The following is a 13,918-nucleotide window of genomic DNA, read 5'->3' as shown; positions in this document are numbered from 1 at the left end:
GGCGATGCAGTCCGAGGGAGGCGGAGGGGAGGCGCCGGGCTTCTCTCTGTAGATATTAGGGTTAGGTTTTGGCATCTTGCCAGTAGTTGTGTTAGTTTAGGTGCAGCTCCGGATTGGTTCGGCGAGATCTGGAGGCTAGGGTTCTTCCTCGCCTTGATTCTGCTCCCTTGGCCGGAGCTAGGATCGGCGGCGGAGACCACTGCACGGTCGAATAAAATCGCTGGTTGCTCTCTCTTGCAGGTACAACCTGGTTCTGCTGTGTTCCCCTCTCTGGCCGACCGAGGTGGCGGGGGATCTGGGCTTACACAGCAGCGGCTGTTTCGGCGACGGCGTACCGAGCTGCAACACCCTCTCCGGCCGGCCATGGAGGCGAGGGGAGGTGGTGCTGCGGTTCATGTTCGCCCAAGCCAGCAAGAAGGCGGGCTGTTCTAAGCCTTGATTCGCTGCATCCCTCCTCTCTTCTTCCTCTGGACGGTCGTGGTGGCGAGGGGAGATCTAGCGGAGAGGAGATGTAGAAATCAGAGCCACGACAGCACTGGGATGCCTTGAAGCTCGGTCTGCGGCGGATCCCAAGCGCCGGCGACTTCCGCCGCCGCTTTCTTTGGCCAAGGGGGCCTCGCCGTTCCTCGACAGTTCCTGCTCCGGGGAGTGTCAACTTCCTCCACGCCTTAGGGCTGTGGTGGAAGATCTGCAAGCTCATCGCGGTGATCCATCTTGGTGGGGAACCAAGTGGCGTAGTCCCCGACGTCGTCGCCAGCGACCGTGGTCTGAGTTTGATTCAGCGATGCGGTGGAGAAGAAGGACTTAATTGCTTTTTTATTTTTCTTTCTGAGGTCCTTTTTGTAATTTTTCAGGACTCCTGTGCTATTACCACTAAAGCCAAGGTCCTGCTTGTAATTGTGCCCACCGATTAATGGAGCTTCTCGTCCCTTCGGGACCTTCCCTGTTCAAAAAAAAAGAGAAAAAATAGCTGGTAGTATGTTTCACCTGAATCAGAGAGACCCGCAAGGGGCGATAAAAGTCAGACAGCTACCCAGTTGCTAATTTAGTGTAGTAGCAAAAGTTCCGATTGACATCTCTAAAATATTCTATCCATCCAGCTCCAGCAAGCAACGCAACACATCTCAGATGTTTGCTACTACCGTACTGTGATGGAGAATCGTGGCAGTATCACAGTCTGGTAGTAGGTGGCAGCCTCCATTCCCTTTGTTTACACCTTTTCTCGTCTCTAGGCGGTTGGCCGTACCGCTCAGATCATGAAAGTAGGAAATCTTCGGCGCAGAAAATGGAAACGAAAACGAAACGAACAATAATTGGCACCGAAGAACTTTACTTGTAAACCTGGCAATTCGAGTCGAGTGTTCGTCCCGCAAGGACGCCCCCGGTATTCCGCACGGCGCCACCACCCAGCGTCCTACCTGCATCTCCACTTCGCTCCCGGCCAGGCGGGCCAGCCGGGCTCCAAAGCCCCACAACGCAGTGACGGCGGCCGCCCCCCCGTTCCGCAGATCGCCACCGCCCCTCCCCCAGTCCCTACCTGCCGCGCGCGCGCGCCAGCAACCGCCTCCCCCTCGCCGCGCCCCGGCGCCGTGCCGCCGTGAGCGCGCTTCATACAGCTCGCCAGAGTCAAACCCCAGACACCGCCTGCGCGCGCGCGTCGAGAGCTCTGCCGCAGCATCGTGTCGCGACGCGGCGCGGCCTCCTCCGCGCGATTCCGCTCCGGCGAGGCGGGCCGATTTGGCGGACCCCGCGGGATGGGAGATCTGGCGGGGGCCGCGAGATGGTGAGCACCAGCCGGAGCGGCTCGGGGCGCGTCGCGCAGAGGGCCGGCGGCGGCGGCGGCACCCTACCCGTGAGCCCGCGGGTGTCGTCATCGCAGCGCAGGTGGTGGGCGGCCTCTTCCTCAAACCCGTCCCTCGACCGGGCCGCGCGCGCCTTCTGCCTCGCCTCCGCGGCGCTCGCGCTCTCCTGCTTGCTCTACCTCTACGCGTTCCGCCACGACCCAGCGCGGGGGCAAGCCGTAACCGCCTTCTCCACCACCTCCACCTCCCCCCACCCCCACCACCGCCCCGAGACCTGCGACGTGTTCGACGGCCGCTGGGTCCCGGCCCCGACCTACCCGCTCTACAACAGCTCCGAGTGCGCCTTCGCGGAGCGCGGCTTCGACTGCCTGGCCAACGGGCGGCCCGACACCGCCTACCTCCGCTGGCGCTGGCGGCCGCGCGGCTGCGACGTGCCGCGCTTCGCGGCGCGGGCGGCGCTCGAGCGGCTGCGCGGGAGGCGGGTCGTCTTCGTCGGCGACTCCATGAGCCGCACGCAGTGGGAGTCCTTCATCTGCATGCTCATGCCCGGGGTCGACGACCCCACGAGCGTGTACGAGGTCAACGGCAACCAGATCACCAAGGTCATTCGCTTCCTCGGGGTCAGGTTCGACGCCTTCGACCTCACGGTTGAGTTCTTCCGCTCCGTCTTCCTCGTCCAGCAGAGCCCTCCGCCGAAGCATTCCCCCAAGAGGGTCAAATCCACGTTGAGGCTCGACAAGATGGATAACATTAGCCGGAAATGGGCCAATGCCGATGTTCTCATCTTCAACACCGGCCACTGGTGGACTCCCACCAAATTGTTCAACACGTAAGCTCTTTTCCTTTGTTTTGCTATATGCTCATTTTGTAGTATTAACCATCATATATGTGTGTGTTTTCCATTAGCATCGCATTTCATGTGTGTATATGTAATTGGTTGTATTGAAAGGAAGGTAACATAAGCTCTGTTTCGATGATATCACCAATTTTAAGTATTTGTAAGCTCTAAGGCTCCATTCAGCATCACCGTAGATTGCGTATTTTGCTTCAGTTGGTTTTACATAGCTGGATGTTTGGTCACCTGTGTTTTTCTTATTCAAGTTGCATTCCAGACCATATGAGGTGAAGTTTTAGAGGATAGCCATTTAATTCAGTTTTACGTAGCAGATTAATAGGGTTTTTTTCACAAATTCTGTGCGATATCAACTTAAAAAGCAGTGGCGAAGCCACATTGTGAGCGGTGTGGTCAATTGACCACACATGTTTTTGGCAAATCCTTTGTATACAAGTATAAATCATGTAAAAAATATCATAAAACTTGTATGAACACATGTATTTGACATCGCAGATTCAAAATTACATCACAGGCTTGAAGGCCTGGTGCTGCCAGCCCGCCACTGTTAGAAAGTAAGTAAAACGAGAACAAAACAACAACCACAAGCTTGAGCAGAACTCAGCTTCTCCTTTCTATACTCCTCAAATCAAACATATATTTGTACGTGGGAGGGGATGAGTTATGTGAATAAGGCAGAGAGCAATCGGAATTTGTCAAGAGGAAGAACCAAAGAAGAATAGCAAGGGTAGGGAAAAATTTGTAATTAGTCATTCTTATTATGCACCTAAAATTACAAGTCCCAGACTGTGCTAAGTCCACCAGTCGTTAGACCCTTTCCTCTCCCCCCTGCAGTTCCTCAACTTTTTTAAGTTACCGAAATTCACTAGTTTCTTTTATGCCAAGCTGCGAAACAGTCATACCTGCCCTTCACTAGTTTTTTATATGTGTGTTTTCCGTTAGCATTGCATTTCATGTGTGTATATGTAATTGGTTGAATTGAAAAAAAAAAACAGTGGGAATAGACATAGTCTCTGTTTCTCTGGTATCACTGATTTTAAGTATTTATATGCTCTAAGGCTCCATTTGGCATCACAATAGATTGCCTATTTTGGCTGAGTTAGTTTTAGATAACTGGATGCTTAGCTACCTGTTTTTTTCCTAGTCAGGTTGCAAACAAATATATATCTGCAGTCCCCAGCATATGAGATGAAGTTTGAAAGGATAAACATTTAATTCACTTTCTTGAAGGGGATTTATCGCTGGCATGATCCAATCCGCCTTCCTCTTCATATTTTGATACAACAACTAGGATTGATGGCGAGCCTGGAACCCTTTCTCCTCCGCAGGGGCAATTCCTGAAACAATCCTATCTAAAAATAATTTTAGGTAACAGACTAATGGGTTTTTTACCACTTCTTTCCGGTGTCAACTTAAAAAATAAGTAAAACGAGCACAAAGCAACAACAGCAAGCTTGAGGCTAACTCACCATCTCGTTCCTATGCACCTCAATTCAAATGTATATGCTTACACAGAGATATGAACAGCATTTGATACTGGGATGGGATGATTATGGGAATAAGTCAGAGAGGATGAACCAAAGAGGAACAGTAAGGATATGGGAAATTTGTTGTGTTAGGTCCAGCAGTTGTTAGACCCTTCCTTCATCCCTCTGCAGTTCCTCAACATTTGTACCTTACCGTCCTTCACTAGTTCCTTTTATGCCAAGTTGAGTATAAAGCTGCGAAACAGTCATGCCTGCACTACCAATCTTCCTACTCATAGGCATGGGCGTGTCATTGGTTAAGCTGGACCTTATATGATCTTATTGCTAATTGACAATGATTTGCTGATGACTTAACAGATGCTATTTGCTGGATGTTACATGTCTTCCATCCAGCATGGTTTTCTTTTTCAAATTGGTGGTTAGCTTCTCTGTGATAATAGTGGGTTACATAGTTCTGTGATATTTGAGAAAGATCATAATTAAATTACCAAATCTTAGTATTTTCTTGTTCTAACATGAAATCATTGACAACTGATACATCCTTTTTGCCCCTTTAAATGTTACATATTCATGCATATCTGAGTTGAGTCCAACTTCAAAGATATCCTATTTTGATCTGATTTTTTCTTCCCAACAGGGGTTGCTATTTTCAGGCTGGACGTGCTCTCAAACTAGGTACAACCATTGATGTTGCGTTCAGGATGGCACTGCAAACTTGGGCTTCTTGGGTGGAAAGAAGAGTTGATTTAAACCGAACACATGTGTTTTTCCGCACGTATGAGCCATCACATTGGAGGTGTGTTTATAACACACTACAGAGCTCTTCTCTTGTGTACAGCCTACTTTAATTCATGCTTTGCCAGTTTAACTGGAAGTGATATATAGATGTAGTGTACTATGCATGCAGTTTAATCATAAGAAAATATGTGAAAAATTCTGTAATTTTCATAATAGTTTGAAAGTAAGGATAGAGATCATTTATGATTGCCTGATATAGTGATATATGATGGCGAACAATTTTTTTATGAGATGTAAAATTTAGATAACAATCGATATCTGCATCTGAACACTGCTAGGTCCACATTATGTAAATCACATGTAAATTAAATCCTATTAGTTGCTATGCCCACACTTGAACAGTAAGGAGATGAGTAATTGCACTGATTTAATTATTATGCTATCATTTTGCATTTTTTTGTTGATAACCTATCCATTTGACCAACATGCATTTCATATATCATCTGTCCAATTTCAAATATACACTCTACTATGCAATGTAGATACAGACATTGCTTCCAGCTCCACCAAGGCATATATAATAACTTTATTTCACTGGATCCCACCTCCGTGTCCAATTTCAAATATACACTCTACTATGCAATGTGGATACAGACATTGTTTCTTGAATTTATGCGGGAAACATGTAAGATTTGGAATGAAAATTTAGCTACAGCTTAACAGTTACCTCTGAATTTCTTCTTACACTTCATTAAATCAAATGAAGAATCTCTTTTTAATGACATTACGTTTATTCCGGAGCAAGGGGGAGACGTCGCATATCTGCACAGTTCACTAACAATTCTGAGCTGTACATATGTTTACGTTCCAGTATCAAATTGTGTCTATGCCATTGGGTTCACTATCTGTTTTACACCACTTCATTTGAAGTAGCTGAACGTGTCTTGCAAAATACTAAGTTCGTTTCTTCTGTTCTTATAATTCTTTCCTTGCTATGATGTATCTTCTTTGTAAGAACTAACGAAACCTATTTCATATCAGCGATTTAAACCAAACGATATGTGAAGTAACAGAAAAGCCTTCACCTGAGGCCAAAGGAAATGACAAGAGTGAACTTGGCGATATACTTGCTGATGTTGTCGCCAGCATGAAAGTTCCCGTTAATGTTTTAAATGTAACTTTGATGGGAGCCTTCAGAACTGATGCTCATGTTGGGGCATGGAGTTATCCTCCTACTATACTTGATTGCAGTCATTGGTGTCTCCCTGGAGTTCCTGATGCTTGGAATGAACTTGTATTTGCGTACCTTTTTACAAATGGTGAGTTCATTTTTTACGCCAATGTGTGTCTTCATTTCTTTGAATACTAGTAATGAAATGAAGTCAGCGGTTAGATAATTCTTTACATACAAAAAAAATGCTCTTGCAGTGTGTAGGGTCCAGTTTATCCCCTTTCCCATCCTTGCATTTGCATTGATATAACTTTTCGAAACTTGATATGTAATGCATAAATGTTTGGTAGTTGTACACAACTACGATGCGTCACATGAACAGAGAATTCATACTTACTCAAAGCAGATGGTGTAGAATGTTACAGTTGACCCCATGATAATCTAATGAAAGAATTCAAATAGACCAAATAGCTCTTATTGATTCTATCCTTTGTTAAGTTAACTTATAGTCTACCAGAATTCACAGCTTGATCATTAAGTTGTACTGATGCGACTGAGTTGGCATACTACCGTACAATGTCAGTAACAATGTGGTTTGAAATTCTTTTAAGTGTTAAAAACTACTATTTTTATTGTCCAATTTCCCAGTTGAATGTGTTCATTGATATTATGTGTTGAGCTAACATTTCTTAATGTCTTAAATTCTCAGGTTGGCGAAATATGGCGGGGTGACTGCTGACTCTATACTCTATTTTCTTTTCTTCCGCACCTACATATCCATCTTGCGATTTTGTCAGCTATAGAGGAGCAACCGAAGCCCTGGAAATAGCTATCATAGGTGGTTAACAGGATCCTGCATTCTTTTCTCTCTTGTACAAGGTGATGTGTTCATTCTGAGATGTAGATTTTGTATCTTCTCTTCTTCAGATTGTCCATGGTAAAAAAGCATCACACTTTGTTGCATGCTTCTTACAAATTCAATTTATACGTTGTCAAAACATGTGTTTCTACATGTATGTAATACTGACAGTTCACTTCACACGATGTATAAAAATATGTTCTTTTTCATGATAAGCCGCAAAAAAATTCATTGCTGTATTATGTACATAATATGCATTTTTCTACACTGTTTCAAGTACTATTGTACTAAAATTCTTGATACGCCTTAATCATTTTTGTGTAAGAAAGTACTACTGTAATATAAGAAGTTATTACATTTACAACATATATTGATTGTAATAACATCTAATATTATACGGAGGGCGTGATGCGCTGCAGGCTCAGCTCCAATGATGTTGCATATGCTTGATGCTCAGATCTGCAGCTTTTTTGTTTTGTTTTGCCAAAGAGGAGTTTCAGGCAAAAGCCCTGCCACCGGCTAGTTTTGGCGGAGTGAGTCACCGTTTGCTTTGTGTTTGTGTGGTTGGCTTTTTTGGCGGCATTTCCATCGGCGAGAGTGGTCTCGAGTGGGTTTGGTCCTGTGGTGAGAGTGGGCGTGGCCTGTGGTGTTGGTGGTCGTGTGGGCTTGTTCCTTGTATGGTTTTCGTGTGGTGTTGGTGGTCGTGTGGGCATGTTCCTTGCATGGTTTTCGTCTGGTTTTCCAGTAGTTAACTCAACAAAATTTTCTTAATTAATTAATGGATGAGTAGTAATCAGTTAATGCCCAGGAATATGATTTTGTCAAAGCTTCGACATCTCTATGTTAAATAGAGGATAAGCAGAGGTCAAGGAATATGTTTCAGTCAAAGCTTCGATCTGTAGCGACAAGTAAAATCTCACACCTGATATACCATTACCATTGTCTTTGCTGTCGTGAAAAACATTCTGTGTTCCCAGTAAGAGAATTTACATGCACAAATAACTTATTAGCTAAATCAACCCAAATATTTGTTGACCATCGCGGGCGCAGCCAGGATGGCAACACAGGGTTTGTATTTGTATGGGAAAAGACCTAAGCATAGCTACCTATACAAGCTGCTGCTATGCATGTATGGTGCTATACATAAAGCTTTCTGTATAAATATGTCTCGGGTTATCTACACAGCTCAAGAGCTTGACAAGCTCACAGTAGGTGTCGACAGCACAGGGGTGCTCTTTGTCCGGTTTGTCTCGCCCCAGTGCCACAGCATGCTCTCCCAGTAGCAGAACTTCTCGAAGCATATCTTGAGCCTAGGATCAGTGATGTTCCGCCGCCAATGGCCGTCCTCAACGTTTGCCTTCTGGGCCTGCCTCCGGTCCCATTCCAGCCCAGCCTTCTGCCTCGTTCTCAGAAGGCAGTAGGACTGAAGCTTCTGAGGCATCTTGTCGTGCACCTTCCACCACCGGTCGTGCGCGACATCGCTCGCGAACTCACGCATCATCAGGTTGTTCCAGTTGCAGTCATAGTCCCTGAAGCACAGCCATGGCTTCACGCCTAGGTAGTGGAGCACGTAGAGACTCGGCGGGTCGGCGCCAAACAGCTGGGTCTTCTTTGCCTTCATCGCCTCACTGTCGCCCTCCCAGAAGTGCTTCAGGAAGTTCATTTGCTTCGGAATGCGGTGCCACCATGTGAATATCTCATTCAGGTACCCTTGGTCACCGCCGTTGTACGATGTTATCTCGTTGATGTGTTCCATCAGTAGCTGGAACGTGCAGTTTGAGGGCTCGATGACCATCACACCAGAGTTGAAGAGGGTCGCATTGTTGCCAGTTGCAGTGATCTCTGGCATCGCAAACAGGAAATCCACATTCCTCAAGATGAGGAGGTCAGCATCAATGAATATGATCTTGTCATAGTCAGTCAGCTGCCATAACCTGAACTTGCTGTAGTTCCACTCGTTGTAGGCATCACGCTCAGCTTTTGGGTTCCTGATTCTCTCGATTATTCTCACCTTCCAGCCCGCAGCTTCCAAGCCTCTCCGGTGATGATTACTTATGGTATCATCAACAAGGATAACCAAGTCCCTGGTTGATCCTGCTTGCCTGATGCTCTGAGCTGCTGTGATAGCACCACATACGTATTCACTCGCTGAATGCAGTATCGTTGCATACGCTTCTCTTCTTCGATCTACTGAGTAAAGTCTTGCTGCACCCATAAGAACCCATGTTATCTACTGAATTCAAATTTTATTCAGAAAACGAGTAAAACGGACAATGCCAATTCCATATATATAACTGGAGACTGGACCTTAATAATCACTAGAAATATCTATTTCTTCAGTACAACTTGTCTATGACAACATTAGATGCTATTTTTGCAGAAAATAATTGTTCGGAGTATCATTTCTCTAGCGAAGAGCAACATTACTAGGTCACTGGATATGCATATATGAATTACTTTAGAAAAGAACTAGTGTACTGAGATGACAAACATAGGCTTAAACATTGAGTAAAAAGCAACAAACCTTTGGCTTTAAGTGGAACGGCGAGCTCACACGATCCAACAGGAAGCCTAAGCTTCTCCTTTATTGCCCTCAAATCAGGCCTATACAACCAAGCATTGCCTTCATGTTTCACAAGGTTCTTGCATGGGAAGAGATTAGGAATCGGGAAGCAGTCCGTCACAAAAAGCACATGGACCTTCCGGTTGGCTCTTGAAGAGGTCACAGCCAATTTTGCCGCTGAGAGCTGCAAATGGAGCCTCGCAACATCTCTTGACCAACCTGCCACCCTTGTACAGGGAAGTTTCACAGCAATAACATCAAACGATACACCTTTTCGGACATTAGGCTCTGGAAATGATGGACAGGATGGTATCTCAGAATCCTCCTCCTCGTCTATCCATTCAGGATATAGGGCAGGCCAAGTAATGCTTTCCTTGGCATGCTCTAGTCTTATAATTGAAACATGGCTTTCTGGGAGTATCCGCGACCAAGAGCCGAACTCAGTGCTATTAAAATTCAAGAGTCCAACTTTCAGCTTTTGGTTACCAGCCTTAAGATCTTCCAGTGATGAATATACATCATCCCACTGAACATCAACAGATGATACATATCGTGGATCAGAAATTGTTTTTTCCCATATCCAGTCAACGTCGACATACCTGCAAACCATATACACTTGCATGAGATAATAGTCATAGTGTACATCAGAATTTATTATTCTTTTTAACGTGTCATAGATAGTTCAATGAGATCTGTTTCAGTAATTTATACTTACAAAGAACTGGATTGTAGTTGGCGCTCGTACAAGGTCGGAGTTAGGAGGGTAACAAACGTTGCAGAAATAATAGCTATAAGCAGGTAGCGCAAAGATTTGAACTTGCAACCACAGTTCTTCCCGAGGACAAGAACTTCATAGTTTTCAACATCTTTGAAACTTTTGCTTTTGGTGGCCCTTCTCTTGGTAGTATCGTCACTGCAGAAAGCAGTAATAAATTCAGTCATGTACACATCAACTCAGAAGAATTCGGAAATCAATGAACTATTCTTGCCTAGAACAGGAGAAAATATAGAGGATATATTTTCCTGATTGGTGTACCAATGAAAATGATCGTCTAGTTCTTTATTAACAAGGCAGGTTATGATGTTCCTCCTTTTTAAGACATAAGTATATGTCATTTTCTTCCTTTTTCACTTTGATTCTCATCGTAATCATGGACAGTTAACTAGGATTTGTAGGACGCACCTAGGAAGTTTTAACTAGAAGGTTTAGAGGCACAAATGGAAGCATCAGCATTCCAAATCTCGCATAAAGGATCCCCAAAACAACCGCAAGGATACGAAAGCTACACTAGTAGAAAGTAACACTTCCAGGTCCCTAATTTTCCTTAATAATCAGTTCGCCAGGATAGGCTAGGCAGCAGTTTTATATACAGGTAGTGCCACTACATCATCCTTTCAGCTTGTGCTACAAATCAGAAGAAGTGGAATGCTGATAGGCTTGGGCACTTTATGGGCAAAAATATACAAGTTAATGTCCCATTGAAGTGTCCATAGTGTGCCCTTTTAAAAGGGATAAAATGCAGTATACCCGATTGTTGGATGTGAAAGGGCGTCTGTGTGTACTTGTACGTTTTCATTTCATTCTCCAGCCACATCTTTCAGGAACTGAAAGAACCGCTATAAATTATTGGTCTAATCAATAAGGTGACTTTGTACCTAACTGACAAATCTTTGATCGACTTGAATTCAGAGCATGATTGGTCGTTTGGTACCGTTACGATGCACAAATTGGAGTCTTCTTCCATGACTGAGCCACCTCACTAACGGTCATTCAAAAATGAACTTCAGAGTTCAGACTGAAGAAAATAAGGAATAAAATTCTTCCTGAGCTTGGCGTACGAATGAAAACAATTGATTGGTTCTTGATTAACAAGGCAGGTAATGATCTTCCTCTTTTTTAATACATAGGTACATGTCATTTTCTTCGTAATGATGTTCCTCTTTTTAATACATAGGCACATGTCATTTTCTTCCTTTTAACTTTGATCTTCCTTTCAACTTTATCGAAAAAATGATCATGGACAGTTAACTAGGATTTGTAGCGGACACCTGGCGAGCTCTCACGGGGATAGCACGCGTGTTTTAACTAGAAGGTGTAGAGGCACAAAAGGAAGCATCAGCACTCCAAATCTCACATAAAGGTCCCGATAAACAATCCGAAGGAGACGACTGCTACGCTAGTAGTAGAAGGCAACACTTTCAGGCCCCTAACTTCCCTTAATAATCAGATCGCCAGGATAGCCCAGGCAGCAGTTTTATATACAGGTAGTGCTGTTACATCATCCTTTGATCCTGTGCTGCAGATCAGAATAAGTGGAATGCTGATAGGCTTGAGCACTTTATGGACAAAAAAATTACATGTTAATGTCCCCATTGAAGTGTCCAGAGTGTGCCCTTTTAAAAGGGAGAAAATGCAGTAGTATATCCCCGATTGTTGGATGCGAAAGGGAGTCACACTAATAATGTTTGCCAATCAAAAAAGAAGTCCAAAGAAACTAAGGTCACGAGCACTGACAAAATTTCCGAGTATTTTCCTTGTGTGGGCTTGTACTTTTTCATTCTCCAGCCACATCTTCCAGGAGCTGAAAGATCGCTATAAATTAAGGTGACTTTGTACCTAACAGACAAATCCTTGATCGACTTTAATTCGCAGCATGATTAGCCGTTCGGTACAGTTAGGGTGCACAATTTGGAATCTTCTTCCATGAGCCCCTCACTATTGTCTAATGCTCGTTCAAAAATTAAGTTCAGTGTTCAGGCTGACTTCTTTTTTGACAGTTCAGAGTCCAGGCCGACTTAGTTCTACCTCTACCATTCATCACGGGAGGAGAACAGGAGATGACCCAAGGATGCTGAAATCACTACCTGCCGGCAGCACACGCCAAGCGCAGCATCCCCTACACGTCACGCGTGCCAATAGCAGAAAGGCTATCTCGAGAGAGGAAGCTGATACGTCCATGAATTCAAGGAGTCAAAACGACGGTAGGGGGGAGGGAAGAACGCCAATGGTGAAAAAACTGGCTGGAGTAACTAACCAACTAACTGACTGGGTGAGAAAACATCGTCCGTAATGCGAGATTGCGAAGCGCGCAGCGGCCAACCACTACACCACCGGCAATAAAGCGGGGGAGCGGCACGTCACGGTCGTCGACCGTCGTGCCGGTCCTTTCGCTATTGCCGCCGGTAGTTCGGGGCCCGGTCGATCTAATGCGGCAGGCGGCGCGCCGTCGGCGGGCAAGTCGAAGCGCGGGATACAGCGAAGAAAAAGAAAGGACTTTTTCGGTTAAACGGGGCGGGGATTGAGGGGAATCTTACGGGGCTCCAGCCGGTCGGTAGCGCTGCTCCATTGGACCCTCCTCCGTCGGTTCTCGTCCTCCGCTCTCTTCTTCTTCTCCGAGGAGCGAAGAAGGTCACGCCGCCGCCGCCGCCGTCGGGACGCTTCTCATCTGCAATCACAACAAAGGGCCGCCACAGGGGCAATGTCACGTAAAACGCGCGGGCCACCGGCACATAAACACGAGGCAGTACAGCAAAACCAAAACGGATGGGAGAGGGAGAAAACAGTGGCGGCACCGATCAACACACCATGGACTGATGATGGACATGGGGGAGAGAACCGACAGCGCGGAGATAAAAGAAAATGAGAGAAAGAAGAAGAGCAAAGCAGAGGGTTCCCTGGAGTTGGAGACCCGATGCAAACACGACGACCCTGACACATCCAGCCTAGAAAATCAGGAATAACAGTAAACAAATCGATCTGCAGTGTTTGTTTTCATTTTTTTTTCTTTTCGAGGGAACAAACAGATTGCCGCTGATCATCACGAAAACTGAAATCGCCAGGACGAATCAAAACAAACAAATGCTCGCGCCATCATCGGCGCAAAGAACTCCCGAGAACCAAGAACTCATCGGTAACCATGGCCAGCGCGAGAAGACCAAGCGGAAAGAGCCGGGAACAATACGAGCAAGGAAGGGCTCGCCATGGCGGCAAGGAGTCGGACGCCATACCCGCTAGATGGAACGCCGGCGAGACCCGAATTGGCCGCTGATGGAAGGCGGAAGGCGAGAAACGGGTGCGCCTCCTCGCCTCTATCTCTCTCACCTCTTTCTAGAGACAGCGCACTCACGCAATAAAACTCCACTCGAGTGGTGTGTGTATATGAGGGAGAGCTCAAGAGGAGGCGAAGCTCTTTTATATAGTCGGTAGCGATCCCACAGTGTATCCCCAGCGGGGGCTGACGCGGATGCGCAGTGGCAAGCGCAGCAATGGCGACGGATTGCGTCTTTCTAATCCTCAATTATTATTATCAAACAATCGGGTGGGCGTACCACGGCCGGTCAAGGCCAAAGTTTCAGGGTGGCCATTGCTACGCTGTGCCTGAGGACGACGGGTTTAGTCGGCGAGCGCACGTTTTAACCCCGGTGGCACCGAGGTTTTACCGGGA

The 13,918-nt window shown here is 45.9% G+C and overlaps 2 protein-coding genes across 2 annotated transcripts; one reads left to right on the top strand and one right to left on the bottom strand.

Moving 5' to 3' along the window:
* The first annotated feature begins 1,361 nt into the window (after positions 1–1,361).
* On the top strand, positions 1,362–7,125 carry LOC127312754 (protein trichome berefringence-like 7). The gene is made up of 4 exons (XM_051343315.2): positions 1,362–2,631; positions 4,780–4,938; positions 5,922–6,199; positions 6,761–7,125. Exons 1-4 carry the CDS (start codon positions 1,781–1,783, stop codon positions 6,781–6,783), a joined length of 1,311 nt encoding a protein of 436 aa, XP_051199275.1. The 5' UTR covers positions 1,362–1,780; the 3' UTR covers positions 6,784–7,125.
* Positions 7,126–7,826: 701 nt separating this feature from the next.
* On the bottom strand, positions 7,827–13,652 carry LOC127312753 (UDP-glucuronate:xylan alpha-glucuronosyltransferase 1). The gene is made up of 5 exons (XM_051343303.2): positions 13,482–13,652; positions 12,789–12,919; positions 10,189–10,386; positions 9,435–10,072; positions 7,827–9,115 (listed from the first exon to the last, which is right to left on the bottom strand). The coding sequence occupies exons 2-5, from the start codon at positions 12,818–12,820 to the stop codon at positions 8,097–8,099; spliced, it is 1,887 nt and encodes a 628-aa protein (XP_051199263.1). The 5' UTR covers positions 12,821–12,919; positions 13,482–13,652; the 3' UTR covers positions 7,827–8,096.
* Between the last annotated feature and the right edge of the window lie 266 nt (positions 13,653–13,918).

This window comes from Lolium perenne, chromosome 1 (genome assembly GCF_019359855.2).
Source record: "Lolium perenne isolate Kyuss_39 chromosome 1, Kyuss_2.0, whole genome shotgun sequence".
Lineage (NCBI taxonomy): Eukaryota > Viridiplantae > Streptophyta > Magnoliopsida > Poales > Poaceae > Lolium > Lolium perenne.
Note: the sequence above shows the minus strand (reverse complement) of the source record. Positions and strands in the feature narration are given on the sequence as shown.